The sequence below is a fragment of the Arachis duranensis genome, chromosome 4, assembly GCF_000817695.3.
Source record: "Arachis duranensis cultivar V14167 chromosome 4, aradu.V14167.gnm2.J7QH, whole genome shotgun sequence".
In the NCBI taxonomy this organism is placed as follows: domain Eukaryota; kingdom Viridiplantae; phylum Streptophyta; class Magnoliopsida; order Fabales; family Fabaceae; genus Arachis; species Arachis duranensis.
Genome location: NC_029775.3, coordinates 102,969,760 through 102,984,868, shown reverse-complemented (window position 1 = coordinate 102,984,868; position 15,109 = coordinate 102,969,760). Strand labels below are relative to the sequence as shown.

The following is a 15,109-nucleotide window of genomic DNA, read 5'->3' as shown; positions in this document are numbered from 1 at the left end:
ATAAATTAAATTATATATATATATTTACATATAAATATAAAATGACTATTTTTTATATGTATATAATATTTTTTTTAATAGAGATACAATATTTATTTATCCTAAGCAAACTTTTAAGTAATAGTTTTTTAGTAAATCTAAAAGTAGTTTCACCTTTTTTTTAAAAGGAAATCTTAATAAGAATAATAAAAAGTTCAATTAAAAAAAAAACAAATTAAAATAGTTTCACACAAATATAATTAAAAAATAAAAAAATAGTGTAACTCATTAATTCAATAATAAAGAGAAAGGACCACCTCTGACCTCAACTTCTTTGTGACTTGACTTTCAGGGTTTTACTGCATTCAACAACCGAAACCATGGCTACTGTGAAATTTTTTTTTTTTCACAACCACAAAATCAGTCATTTTTAACCTTAAAATTGAGATGCACATGCCGCAGTTTCCTAAAACGGAGACCCACTTCCCTTCTTAGTGCTCTGTCTTCAACTTTTCATAATAGTATGAATTATTTTTTATCATTATTTCCTTTTGTTCTTATTCCATATTTTCGTAACACAGCCCTGTGACAAGAAAAAGAAAAATATATACATAAGTAATTAAATAAAAGAGTTAAAATAAAGAAAATTAAATAATATTAAATAATACGCCATATATTTTGTTGTTTTTCCTTTTTAGTTTTTTTCTAAAATTTCAGAGAGACTTGTCCACATTTTTTTTCTTTTTTTTTTATTTGTTACAGAAACCCTCCTTTATTGATGGTGTTGTGTTTTTCCTTTTTCTTCTGCAAGAACTACACCTACTAAACCTTCTTTTTTTTTTTCAACTTTTTTTCTGAGGTTTGGTTCTCTTCCAATCTTAAAAGAAAAGAAAAAACGAAAAAGGTGAGAGCCATGTCAGGCTTGTACAATCCAAACTTCTCACCTGTCAGAGCTGCTTCTCCTCAGATTAGAAGCACCCCAGATGTTGATAGGTGTGTATTTTTATGTTTTCGATGGTGAATCAAATTTTGTTCTGTGTTTTTTAGATCAAAATTGAATTAGGGTAGTGAAAAAGATGCAAACTTGAACTATTTTTCTGATGCCATCTCCTTATTTTTTTTGTATTTTTTAATTTGATTTTGCATAAAGTTATGGACTTTTTGATTGATAAAAATAAAGGGTTGCTGTTTATTTTTTATTTTTTGCAGTCAGTATTTATCAGAGTTGTTGGCAGAACATCAGAAGTTAGGACCCTTCATGCAAGTTCTTCCAATATGCAGTAGATTGTTGAATCAAGGTTCTTACTTTCCTTTTTCTGGATCTGTCCTCTCTGTTCATTGCTATATTTCTTTTGCTGTTTTGAGCTTGTGGTATGTTCTATGTTGCAGATCGAGTCACATAAGGTTTTCCTCTGTTTAAAAGGGTTTTATCTCTTTAGACACTAACTTCAAAATTGATTACATTGTATTGCTCTGATTTTTCACTCTTTCTTTGTGGTGGCAGCTTCAACACTGATTTTTCCGTTGGGGAATGCATAATTAAGCAATTTAAAATTACAATAAAGGATCCCCATTGGGTTTTCTCTGATTTTTTTGATGAAATATCAGCATAATGGTAATTTTGAGGGCAAGATATGAGTTTTTGTGATGCTCAAAGTCTCCAATGGTATTTATAATTTGGGTTGGTTTAGAATATATATAGTGCATTCTCTTTTGAAAGCATGAGATTGAAGTGTTTTTTAAGTTTAACTGTGTTGTCATGACTTTTATATGTTTGGAACTAACATTGCTTACTTGCTGAGACTGAGTGCTGACTCGGGATTTTCTTTATTATTTTATGTTTTATTGCTGGTGCCATTGGCATTGGGGTGGTTGACTTCATTAGAGATTCTTCTAAGCAGGAATTTTAGGACTTGTCAAATTGAGAGTCTCCTACTTCCTTTGTTACCTTTTATCAATCACTGTCACTTATCATTACATCGTTGGATTAATTTATCTTGTTATACAATTTTCACATCTATATAAATTGATCCAAGGATATACCACAAAGCGATAGTGGCAAATAAAAGGGAAAGGAGAGCTAGACCTTATAAACGTTGCGGTGTGCGAAGCTATATGACTTCATCCGATATTGTTCATCGCAAAATATCTTAGTTCCTTCTCCGTTTGTTACTTGTGTTCTTCGACAGTTTTTGAATTGGTTTCTCATTACAGTGTTTCTCTATGTGCAGAAATATTGAGAGTTTCTGGAATGTTGTCCAACCAAGGTTTTGGCGACTTTGACAGATTGCGGCATAGAAGTCCATTTGAGCATGTCATTTGTACAAGTAGAGGCTCATGTTGGTTTTGCTACAATATTGGAGCTTTTATCATCAGTTTCATAATGCTAATATAATTTGAAAATTGCACTTTTCAAAGATTTCGTTATCTATATTCTAACGATTTTGAATTCTGGATTGTGATTTGGGAAGAATGAAAATTGTCATATTGAGCATCTTTTATGTTACATTGACACTGCCAACCCTTGTTAGGTATATAACTGGCTGCATGATTTTGTGATGCTAATTGTGCTCATTCTTGAATTTTATATATATATTCACACACACAATAGCAATGCAATGTTAGCCATAGGGTGAGGTTAAGACACAACTTTCAACTATATATATATATATGTTTTAATTTTTCTATTGCCTAACTAGACTAAGTAGTCTAAGTTGGTGGAAGATCTTGGAAGTTGAGGAGTGTTGAGCTTTCGGATAAAGTGAGTTACTGAGGTCCATACCCATATATTACAGATGAAATTTTAATATTATAACAAAATTCAACATTTACTTGTTATAAAAGTGGTATTTTTCCCTTTTTTTTTTCAAGAAGAGTTTTTGATGATAAGATATCCTCTTAAAAGAGATAATGCTAAAAAAGAGCACCTAAGTATGGTTCGCACTTGGCCATATCAAAAGAAGTTGATGTTCTTTCAGTTAGCCATAATCTGAACACCACAAAGAAGTTGATGAAATGGCCTTGAGAATTTGGCATTCATCTCAGGCTGTATGTACCAAATAGAAAAGTAAGCATAGCATCTTTGCTAAAGAGCTCCCAAACCAATAAAATGACATGATAGCAACTGTTCCATAGTTATGGATAAAGTCAATGCTCACCAAAAATGCTGCTGGAAAAGCTTATGTTGAAAATATTTTCAGCTGAACCAAGTAAAAGTCTTTTATTTTCAGATTGAGAATAAAAATATATAACCAAGAGATTAATGATCACTTTCTCATCTTACAAACATGCCCTTACTTTTCATTGTCTAACATATCAACGGTTTATATGTTTTCTCGTGTAAGTATTTTGTATTATGTCAGGAACATGTGCTAGGGGTGTTTCTATTTATGTAATTAAGGGTTCCTGATAACACACACACACACCCCCCCCATAAAGATAAATGCCTGCACAAAATTGAAATTCATGCATAATGTGAACACCAAAAGGAATATAGACAAATGAATGTAGAAACTAGCAAGGTCTTAGGTTTGAGTATTTCAGCACATAAGTTATTGAATTTGAAGTTTGTGAATGAACTAAATGTTAACGGTGGAAGAGGGGTAAGTGATGTAATCTTTACAGGCTTGAAATGGTTTGGATGTCATCCTATCTTTAAGGTTTCAATCTACTGCTTGTTAAGTTTGGCATTACGATGGAAAGTTTATCACTTGTTCTTGCTTACCTTGTTAATTTACTGTTGATTTTTATGTAATAACATTACTTTGACCAAAGCAGAGATTATGTGGACCCCCTGGAATGACGATGGACTGGCAAGGTGCACCGGCAAGCCCTAGTTCATACACTGTCAAGAGAATCCTACGCTTGGAAATTCCGGTAGATACATATCCCAATGTAAGTTCCAATAAAAAATTCAGCTGTATAAAGTCAAATTCGGTTACTTAATAAGACATATTTCATTTCTTCTGGAATTGAAAGTCATATGAACTAGAAGTAATAAAAATACATTGCTTCTTATTGCATTAGTTCAATTTTGTTGGAAGACTTCTGGGGCCTAGAGGAAATTCTTTGAAACGGGTTGAAGCGACCACAGGTTGCCGCGTGTATATCAGAGGAAAAGGATCAATAAAGGATCCGGACAAGGTAATGAAGCCATATGTTAAACGTTAAGGTCTTGTTGCAAAGTTCTTAGAGACTTGTGTACTTTTGTGTTTCATAATGTAACTTAGTTTATTAATCTTTCAATCTTAAGGAAGAGAAGTTACGAGGAAGACCGGGCTATGAGCATCTCAATGAACCGCTGCACATTTTGATCGAGGCTGATTTGCCTGCTAATGTTGTTGACATCAGACTCAGGCAGGCTCAGGAAATCATTGAAGAACTGCTCAAGCCTGTGGTAAGTTCCTTCCCACTTCATCTTTCTCTGTCATGTGTATCAAACTAGCTGCTAATGTGCTTCGTTTTGTTTTTCTATGCACTCGTATTTATAAGCTTTAAAAAGAATTCTCTAGTGAATATAATAATTCACTTTATCACTTATTCTCAATTTCGTGATTTTGGTTGTTAATTTTCATGGATATGTGGGGTTGGATTTGAAAATGTATGAATGCCCAAGAAAGTGCGTTATTTGTTAACCAGAATACAATAGCATAGTGACACTTGTGAGATCTCTCGCCGACATAGTTCTTGAATTCTTAATTTCTTATATCTGTCACATTTTTAGAATTAGTAATAGATACTATTGTCAAATCACCAGTAACAATCTAAGTCGAATAAGCGTCGGTCTCAAACTCTCCCAATGTACTAATCTCAACAAATAATCAAAGACCCTTAACTAACCCCTTCTCTTTATTTATAGTCACTAACGCTACATTTGGTGGTTGAGACATGGCACAAATGCAAATATAGACATACATAAAAATGTGGTTGGAGTTGGATATAGGTATAAGATAGTGTGTCTTAGGACACACATTTGGATAATTTTTTTTCACTTTATCTTTTATGTTAACTTCCAATGTGCAGGATGAGTCACAGGACTACATTAAGAGACAGCAGTTGCGCGAATTAGCTATGCTGAATTCGAATTTCAGAGAAGAGAGTCCTGGCCCAAGCGGTAGCGTGTCTCCCTTCAATTCCAGTGGAATGAAACGAGCGAAAACAGGTCGCTGAAAAGGGTGTCCGTCGTCATCGTCGATGGTGTAGATGGTTATTGTGGTCCTCCAGCTATTCGTTGCTGAGAATGTCGTCGAGTCGCAGGTCCAATCAATGAAGCTATAAGAAGAAGAAATAGGCTAACAATTCTTGCTGGTTAGCGTTATGGTGGTTTTTCCTCCCCCTTTTGTCCCTACCTTTTTACCTTTCTTGAACAACAGGAGACAAAGCTGGAATGAAGATTTTTTTAAACCAAAAAAGAAAAAAAACAAAAAATATATAGTTGGGTATTGAAAATAGGTTTTGTTCAAACCAACCCCACTTTTCCCCTTATAAACTTGATACATTCATTGGATTTATTCTTGCATTAGTTACTTTTGAGAAGTGTGGAATATATACATGTGATGTGATGGTGATGGCGGCGGCGGCAGCGGCAGTGGTGGTGACGACGGGTGAAATTTTAGGTCCAAGAGGATCAAGTGTTGTCGCCATGTGACATGTGTCGAAGTCTATGGTATTTTAAATATTTATATGAGTTTTAGCATAGGATGGATTCTTTTTAGTTGTTTTTGTCACAAGCATTTGTATTCTCTTCCAAGAGATATATGCAATGGTAGTTGGAATGATGCATTGTCAGATGAACATCTTACCATGTACCATTATAGGAAGAAAAAAAAATTGTGGTATTTGTTTATATAATTGTTCTAAATTTTGGTCATCATGTTTAATGGATATGGACAAGGAACATTTTTTCTTTCTATATTTTTAGATCTTAGATCACATTACAATTCTAGGGTTTTTGAAATTACAAAATTGTTGGTCATGTAGCATTTTTCTACGTCCTAAAGGATTGGATTCCTTTCGCCGCATTTTGATTGGCCCCAAGGGCTAATGGGAGGTAAGTGGTGTTTTTTTTTTTTATTTTTTTTAATTTTTTTTGCAACACATTACTTCTCAATTAAAACAAAAAAGTTTAGCATCACATAAACATTAACTACTTGAGCTACCATAAAATGTGCAAGCTTAAAGTTCTATACTATATCATAGGAAAGTTTTTAAGTATATCAGTATACTAGTATTTTAGTAATTTTTAACCGTATTTTTTTTATAATTAAGATCAACGATTAAAAATCACTGAAACACCGGTGTACTGGTATACTTAAAAATTTTCCAATATCATAATATTACGTATGATATGCTATCTATAAATGACATGAACATTTTATGACATCTAAAATAATAGATTCATGCGCATTTTATCCTCTTCTTTTTTGTTTTTTTTTTATATTAATCTTTATAAAGAAAAACAATATATCTACCTCTTTCATGTGGAATTTTAGGAACTACTTGTAGCAACTCTTGAATTTTTCTTTTGTTTCTTTTATTTCTTATGTCTTTACTATTAATTGATGAGAAGTTTTTCTTTTGTTTCTTTTATTTCTTATGTCTTTACTATTAATTGATGAGAAGTGATACGTGATTAATATTTTTCTTTATATCTTACATTTGGCTTGCATTTGAATCAATGTTAGTCAATGTTTATTTTTATTTTATTAAAAGTATTAATCTCCTATTAGTCTTCTTAATTGATTTTATTTTATTTTTTGGGAAGAAATGGAAAAACTTAAGGGGATTTATTTATGTCTCATTTTCAATATTTTTGGGGATGAAGTACAAAGTCTCTTCTAACTTAAAGGTAATCTTCTTGGTCAAATCACTATGGTGGTCAAGTAATCTTTTTGAGCTTGAGAGCTTCAATATAAATATATATTCAAGGTTGGAATTTAAATCTTTAGTAAATTGTTGACAAAAAAAAAAGTTTAGTAAATTAAAACAACTGTGTCAGCTGATTCATGCTCTTGGTGGTTTTGAGGCCATAAATCTGGTGAATGAATTGAAATATAATGTGATGGAATGTTACTGAGTAAGAATTCCATTATTTGGATTTCAATACAATGAAGAGAAGTGTCAATTTTCATTATTTAGAAGCTAGAAAACAATAAAACTAACTGAGTTTATATCAATTTACTTGGCTGTGATTGATCGAAGTGGTTAGAGTATAATTAGGATCAATTAAGATCAATTATCATTAATTATATTTATTTAGTATATTTGTATATTTATTATAGGATATTTTGCTTTTATTGCTTTAATTCCTCTAGCACTTATATATACCCTTGTATATCTAATCATTGTCATACCACTCAATAATACACGATCACTTTCTTTAGACTACTCTCTTGTTTCTAACACGGTATCAAGAGCATAATTTTTTTTTCCAATGAAATTAGTTCAAAGCCCCTTGTTTTTCTTTTTCCGGTAGTGTTTTTTGCGCTTGTTTTTCAATCCTTTCCCGATGCTTTGGTTTGTCACTACCCTTACCACCGTCTTCATCTCGTCGTTGTGAGTTCAACGAGTCCAGCCTCGTCATCGAAAACCAGCGAACACGCTGGCATGCGCCGCTTCAAGGTCACCGTCCGTTTGCTTATCTTCCTCCTTCCAGACGCATCCAGCGCCATTGGATTCACGCCCAGGATCAATAGCCCAGAAGCATCACATGTGTTCAGATATGGCGCCTCCAACCGACCCACTGTCAACCCGGCCTGGTCCGTTTCCTGACCTGAGCGCCAACTTCTATCCGCCTCAACATTGACGTGTCTTCCTATTCCTCTCACACGTCGTCACGTGTCATCCTCTGCTGACGTGCACTGATGTGACACATAATGGGACCCATCCTAAAATTTTTTGGTGAGATCTTTTCGATTTTGACTTTTGTTTCCTCAATTTTTGTTCCAATCTTGCATTTTTTTCCTCTTTTTCATTTTTGTATTTATTATTATGGAAAAATCAGATGTCTTTGTTACCACATATAGAAAGGGTAAATTCTGTCGAAACTGTAACCGTTTTGAGCACCTCTTCTCAGACTATCTTCTATTGAATATCGCAAATGCCAAAAAGGTCACATTAGCTACAATTGTCCAAACCTATTCTGTCATTATTGCAAGCTCTTTGGACACTTGATTACTACCTGTCCTACTCGCCCACCACGTTCAGATCTGAACAAGTATCATTCTCGTCCCAATTACTCTAAGAATGTGCCTGCTTCTACTGCTGCTGTTATTTTTAATGAATCCACCAATTCTGCTTCTCTTAACCACTTTCTGTCTCTCCATCTAGCATTGAGTCTCTTCTTAAGCAACTTTTTCTCTTTTCTTGAAATACCCCTGCTACTATTTTTACTCTTCCAAGTAATTATAAATGGTATTTTTATTTTGGATGCTTTCATCATATGTCTCCTTTGCGTCATTTTTTCTCGTCTTTGTCTACCACTACAAATGCACCTTCTATCAACATTGTTGATGGTTTCCTCTTGTAAGCAACACATAAGGAATTTATTTGACAGTCAAATCTTACTCTCCCTACCACTTATTTTATTCCAAAATTAAACTTTAATCTTATCTCTATTGGTCAACTTGTTGATCTCGGTTTCGATGTCAATTTTTCTATTTTTGGTTGTCGTGTGCAGGATCGTCAGACGTGATAAATCTTCGAGACTGGACGTAAGGTCAAAAGTTTGTTTGAACTCGAGAATCTTCACATTCCTTCTACGTCAAATCTCTGTGCTGTTTCTTCTCCATATACACTTCACCTGTGGCATCGCCGTCTTGCCCACAGCTCCTTAGAAAAATTGCTTCATCTTCTGTCTAAAGGTGTTTTAAGTCAAGTTAATCAAGAGTCTTTTGATTACATTTCTTGTCAAACTGTAAAACAAACAACACTATCTTTTTATAATAATCCATCTCTTACTTGCTCTCCTTTTGATCTTATTTAATCTGATGTTTGGAGCCTTGCTTCCACTGCTTCTATGGGAGGGGCTCGATACTTTGTAGTATTGATTTATGATTATTCACGTTTTACTTGGGTTTATTTGATGACTAATCGTCATGAGCTGCCTCAGCTTTCTATTAACTTTACTATTATGATTAAACTCACTTTTCTAAGGTCATTAAAGTCTTTCGACGCGATAATGCTATGAATATCGTGACTCCAAACTTTTAAATTTTTTGGCTGAACAGAGCACTTTGTATGAGTTTTCTTGTCTTGGTACCTCTCAACAAAATAGAAGAGCTGAACGTAAATATTGTCACATTCTTGACTCTGTTCGTGTTATGCTTGTTTCTTCTTCATGTCCTGAGCATACTTGGGGTGAACCTGTTCTCACTACTGTCCATACTATCAACAGACTTCCTTCTTCTGTCCTTGGTAACACTATTCTCTTTGAGTGTCTTTATCATACCTCTCCAGATTATAGCTCTCTTTGTGTTTTTGGTTGCGTATGTTTTGTCATTCTTCAGCCTCATAAGCATAATAAACTTGAACCTCGGGCTCACATGTGTTATTTTCTTGGTTATGGCACTGAACATAAGGGTTATCGTTGTTGGGATCCTATCTCTTGATGTATTTGTATATCTCATCATATTGTATTCTGGGAGCATCACATGTTCTCTAGTTTCTCCTCTTTTGAGTCTATTCCCTCTACTCAGTTCCTATTTTTCACTAACACCCATATTGATATTTTTCCTAGTGATGATACTACAGGTTCTATCTCCACTCAACTTATCGAGTCTCCTACTCTTCTACCTTCTCCATCTCCCGATGACTCTAGACCGGATGATGATCCTACTCCTGCTTTCATGCCTCTTTCCTCCACTCGTTTTTCTAGGGTAAGAAATTCACCTCCTATTTTTTTTTACTATCATTGTTTTTCTACTATTCTTCATCATCATGAACCTAATTCGTTCCAAGAAGCCTCCACAAATCCAAAATGACAGCAAGCAATGCAGGAAGAAATCCAGACACTTGAAAAAGCACACACTTGAGACTTGGTTGATCCTCCTTCTGATCAAGAAATTGTGGATGGTAGATGGGAATACAAGATCAATATTCACTTTGGTGATTCTATTGACCGTTATAAGGCACGATTGGTTGCTCAAGGATGTACGCAAGAATATGGTATTGATTATGAAGAAACTTTTGCTCCTGTTGCTTGTGTCACATCCATTCGCGCTTTCCTTGCCATTGCTGTAGTAAAAAAATGGACTCTTAGTAAGATGGATGTGAAGAATGCATTTCTCAATAGAAATTTGAAGAAGGTCGTCTATATGAAACCACTCCTAGGATATCCATGTCCTTATAGCAAAGTCTGCTTCATAAGGCACTTTATGGTCTTAAGCAAGCTCCTCGTGAATTGTTTGAAAAGTTTAGCACCACTATATGCAATTTCGGTTTCACTTGCAACCCCCATGAGAATGCTCTCTTTATTTGTAAAAGTGAACGTGTAGGGTTATTCTTCTACTTTTGTATGTCGATGACATGATCATTATTGGAGATGATGTTGATGGTATCTCTGATCTTAAAGCATCTCTTCATTACACTTTTGAGATGAAGAATCTTGGTTCTCTCAGTTATTTTCTTGGCCTTGAAGTCATATCCTCAGATGACAGTATCTATCTCTCTCAAGTTAAGTATGCTTCTGATCTTCTTGCTTGAGCCGAAATCACAGATAGCCTCACTGAGTCTACTCCTCTTGAGGCTAATGTTCGCTTTACTCCTCTGGATGACAATGTCTTGGATAATCCTACTCTTTGTCGACAGCTCATTGGAGGTCTCATCTACTTGACTATCACACGACCAGACATCGCCTATCCAGTTCATGTTCTTAACTAGTTCTTGTCAACTCTTCATACTACTCACTATGCGGCAGTTTTTCGCATTCTTTGCTATATCAAAGGCACTCTATTTCATAGCCTTCATTTTTCTGCCGATTCATCTTTAACCCTTCAAGCGTACTCTGATGCTGATTGGGCTGGTGATCCCAATTATCGTCATTTTACTACTAGTTATTGTTTGTTTTTTGGTGACTCTCATTTCCTGGCGAGCCAAGAAGCAAACGTTCACTGCTCAATAGAGCATCGAAGATGAATATCATGCTCTTGCTGATACTACTGCTGAGGTTATCTCGATTTATTAGCTTCTTGAAGGCTTGAGTGCTTCTTAGTCGTCCCCGACTGATATTTTTTTGTGAGAATTACCGCAGTGCTATTCAGATTGCCTATAATGATGCTTTTCACGAACGCACCAAACATATTGAAATTGATTGCCACTTTGTCCAGCAACGTCTCCTTATTGATGTTGTTCATCTTATAGCTGTTGGGACTTTGGATCAGACTGTTGATATCTTCACAAAGCCTCATTACCCTACTTGTTTTCAGACTCTAATATCCAAACTCAATATAATATCCTTAGCTCCCATTTGAATTTTAAGAGAATATTAAAATATAATTAAGATCAATTAAAATCAGTTAGCATCAGTTATATTTATTTAACATATATGTATATTTATTATAGGATACTACATTTTTATTGATTTGATTCTTACCTCTAGCACTTATATATACCCTTATCTATTGAATTATTGCCACACTATTCAATAATACACAATTACTTTCTTCATATTACTCTATTATTTCTAACCGAAATCTCAATTATTTTTCCACTCTAATATAATTGGTTCTCGCCCATTTTGGACATTGTTACCCATAATGCGCGTAAAAAACTAAAAATTGCTATTTTGTACTACAAAGACATGTTATTTATTTATTTTTAATAGTTCAAGGTAAAGTTTTTCAAGATAAGATATTTGCTTTACCCTCAGTGACTCATATGTTATATCGATAGTGATATGCCAATATCTTCAACTTTGTGTTTAAATTATTTGTGTATTGCCACCCTTTGCTCTAAAAATTATGAAGTTTAGAAGTTAGAACCTCATACATTGACAAATTGGAGGAGACAGTTTCTTCTAAATTTTTATGCCTCATTTTCATTGAGTTGATGAGAAAAAATGAAAAGGACAAAAACCTACAAGATTAGGGTAGTCAATTGCTATTACTATTTTGATAGTCAGACAATCGAGAGAATATGAATAATAATTTTTTTAAATACGTCAACCAAGCATTGAAGACATTTGATATGGTTACGACTTTTATATACATATTTTTTTGTAATCTCACGATATCATCTAGTTCGTTTAAAGATTAATTTGTCATAAATTTCTAATATTTGTTTAAATAGATGAGTGAACTAATCATTCTTATAAAATATACATTAAAATTTATAAATAATATATAAATATATATGTAAATATCTAATATTTAATTTGATAGTTAATTTTTGTTTATATGTAGTATTTTTAAATATATGGTAATCTACTAATTGTTGGGTAGAATTGATTGAATACAAAATTTAATAGTGACTTATTTATTATTTAATTGTATAAATGTATAACACGGTTCTTCTATGAAGATGACATATTTGACCATTGGAAGTTTCAGGATTACTTGCATTCTAGCTTCCCAATAGAAGAATTCCATGTACAAAGGACACTACGATAATAACATAAGACAAGACGTTCTTTTGGAGGATAAACAAAAAGGTTTTTGCTAATGAGTATCCCATGTTTCTTTTTGTCCAAAAGGTTTTGTCAAAATTTATCAAGGTGGTCAAGAGAGTATAAATTTTGAATCTTTTAACATATTCAGTGTATTATATTTATTATCTCTGCTGCTAATGTCTTTTCAGAGTTAATTAAGAAAATATTGGATTGTTACATAAAAGGGTTTTCTGTTTATTCTTTTTATTATTTATGAAAAAATTGATCAAATAAAAAAATTTGTTTTATTTTTTTATTTATTATGTATTTATTTTTACAAAAAAATGACCCTCTTTTCTTTTCAGCTAATTCTCTTTTCAAATCTCTTCTTGTCTGGATGTTAAAATATAAGTTTCATAATTAAACATTAACATAAACCCATGAAATCTACCAATTCTTTAATATTGTGCTAATACTTCTCTAAAATTCTATATTTAGGATAAATTTTAATTAAGTTTTGAAAAAAAAATTATTTATTTTATTTTTTTAAATAGATAAAAAAAATTTTATATTTGGATAGACTTTTTAACATATTAAAAATGATTTTTGTTTTTGTATTTTTTTAAAAACAAAATATTGTTATTTTTAAAAAAATTAAATATTTTTTTAAAAAAGATGCATCTAAACGTGTTTAAAACTTAATAAACCAATCCAAATCAATACTTACTAATTAAAGAAAACATATAAAAGCAAGAGAAAATAATAAATAGATCTCTGATATTTCTATCATAAAATTAAATTAATCCTTGATAAATAAAAAATATAAAACTATCTTCGACTACTTAAAATACGAAACACTTCTCTCTTTTTATTTTGCTTCTTAAATCATAACACTGTGGATTGATGTAGTTACTAGTGACAGAGACTTCATTAAACACAAGTCGAGGTAGAGGTGAAAGAAGATAAGAAAGATCTGTTGAAATTATGACTCAAGTATTGTTCAAAGAGTTGAAAAAGATGACATTTTTTCTATGCGTTTATGTGGAGTATATGTCTTATTGTACATGTTAAGCATAACTATCAATATGAATGTACTATTTTTTAGGTGTCCATTCTATAAGATTGGTTTATAATGTTATTTGTTTTGATGAAATTGAAATTGAGTATAATTTTTGGTTATGTGACTTTTGAGATAGTATAAATTACCATATTGTAAATTCTTTGTGTAGTTTGATGCCTATATCGAAAATATTAGATGCATAGAAGCATGGAGGCTAAAGTATTTAGGTAATAATGATGGTAAAGATGTTGAAGAGTGAAGGTTTTTTTTATAGATTTGAGAAGGGGATTGAGTTAAAGAAAAAAAAAATGTAACTTAAAATAGTTAGTACAACAGAACTAATAAATCAAGAGATTATTTTGGTTTTTTTTTCTCTTCTCAAAAATGCATTATTAAAGATAAAAGAAAAAGATGACAAAGCGATACATCCTAGTTCAGTTTTCAAGTGAGATGAGATCTATATTCAGTCTCCACTGTTAGGTACCAGATAATTGACGTAGTTAAAATATATAGAAATGAAAAATTAGAAATTTATATAAAATATAAAAACAACTGAATATCTATCTTTAAAAATTACAACTTCTCTCTATTACAAGAGATCACAATAATACTCTCACTTTAATAAAAGAGAATACACTTTTTTCTAAATAGATAGGAGAATACCTCTCAAAGAAAAAGAGAAAAAAAATCTCAGAACCTAAAATGATTCTATTACTCTTGTTGGATTGAATTGGTTGAAAATAAAAAAAGTTTTAAATTTAGAAGTGATCATCTATTATGTGAACTTTTTTTTTTAATATCGGGTCAAAGGCGGTGTTACCCACCAAAATGACCGAACATGAGAGTTTAACGGCGCTATGGGAGCCGTCAGATGCCGCAAGAAAGACGTCGACGCCGTTATGTGGAAAACGTCACTAATGTATTGATCAAAACGTCACCGACGTTTTGTTGTGCATCAGTGCACGATCAACACGTGGCACGTTCCTCTCTCTTCCCACACGTTGATGAAAACGCCAACTCCCTTCTTTCATTCTTTCTTCTTCAGTCCATAATTTCTATTATTCATTCTTTTTGAAGAAGTTGAAAGTTGCCATTTTACTTACTCACATTTCCACAACAAAAAAAACGGCAACCCCACATTTCCACAATAAGAAAAACAGCAGCCAGTCAAAGATAGAAAAAAGTTAGTATTTTAAACGTTTTATTAGTAGTTAATTAGGGTTAATCTTATTGTTTTGAACTAAAAGTAAAAAAAAAGTATATAATATTTTTAAAATAATTATTTGATTACGTAGATAAATAAATAAATTATTAGTTGATTAAAAGTAGTTAAAAAATATATTTTTTTTGTTATATTTATAATAATAGTATTAATTGTTAGCGTTGATAAATTATGTTAGTGTATATTATTTGTTGAATTTTAGTATATATTTTTTTAATTTTAATTTTGTTTAATTAATTTAAAAAAAAACAGAATTTTTATTAAT

At 32.3% G+C, this 15,109-nt stretch overlaps 1 protein-coding gene across 1 annotated transcript; it reads left to right on the top strand.

Moving 5' to 3' along the window:
• The first annotated feature begins 742 nt into the window (after positions 1–742).
• On the top strand, positions 743–5,898 carry LOC107485401 (KH domain-containing protein At2g38610). Its single transcript, XM_016105932.3, has 8 exons — positions 743–972; positions 1,189–1,277; positions 2,211–2,306; positions 3,580–3,624; positions 3,749–3,873; positions 4,006–4,122; positions 4,232–4,375; positions 5,002–5,898. The coding sequence occupies exons 1-8, from the start codon at positions 893–895 to the stop codon at positions 5,146–5,148; spliced, it is 843 nt and encodes a 280-aa protein (XP_015961418.1). The 5' UTR covers positions 743–892; the 3' UTR covers positions 5,149–5,898.
• Positions 5,899–15,109: the final 9,211 nt, after the last annotated feature.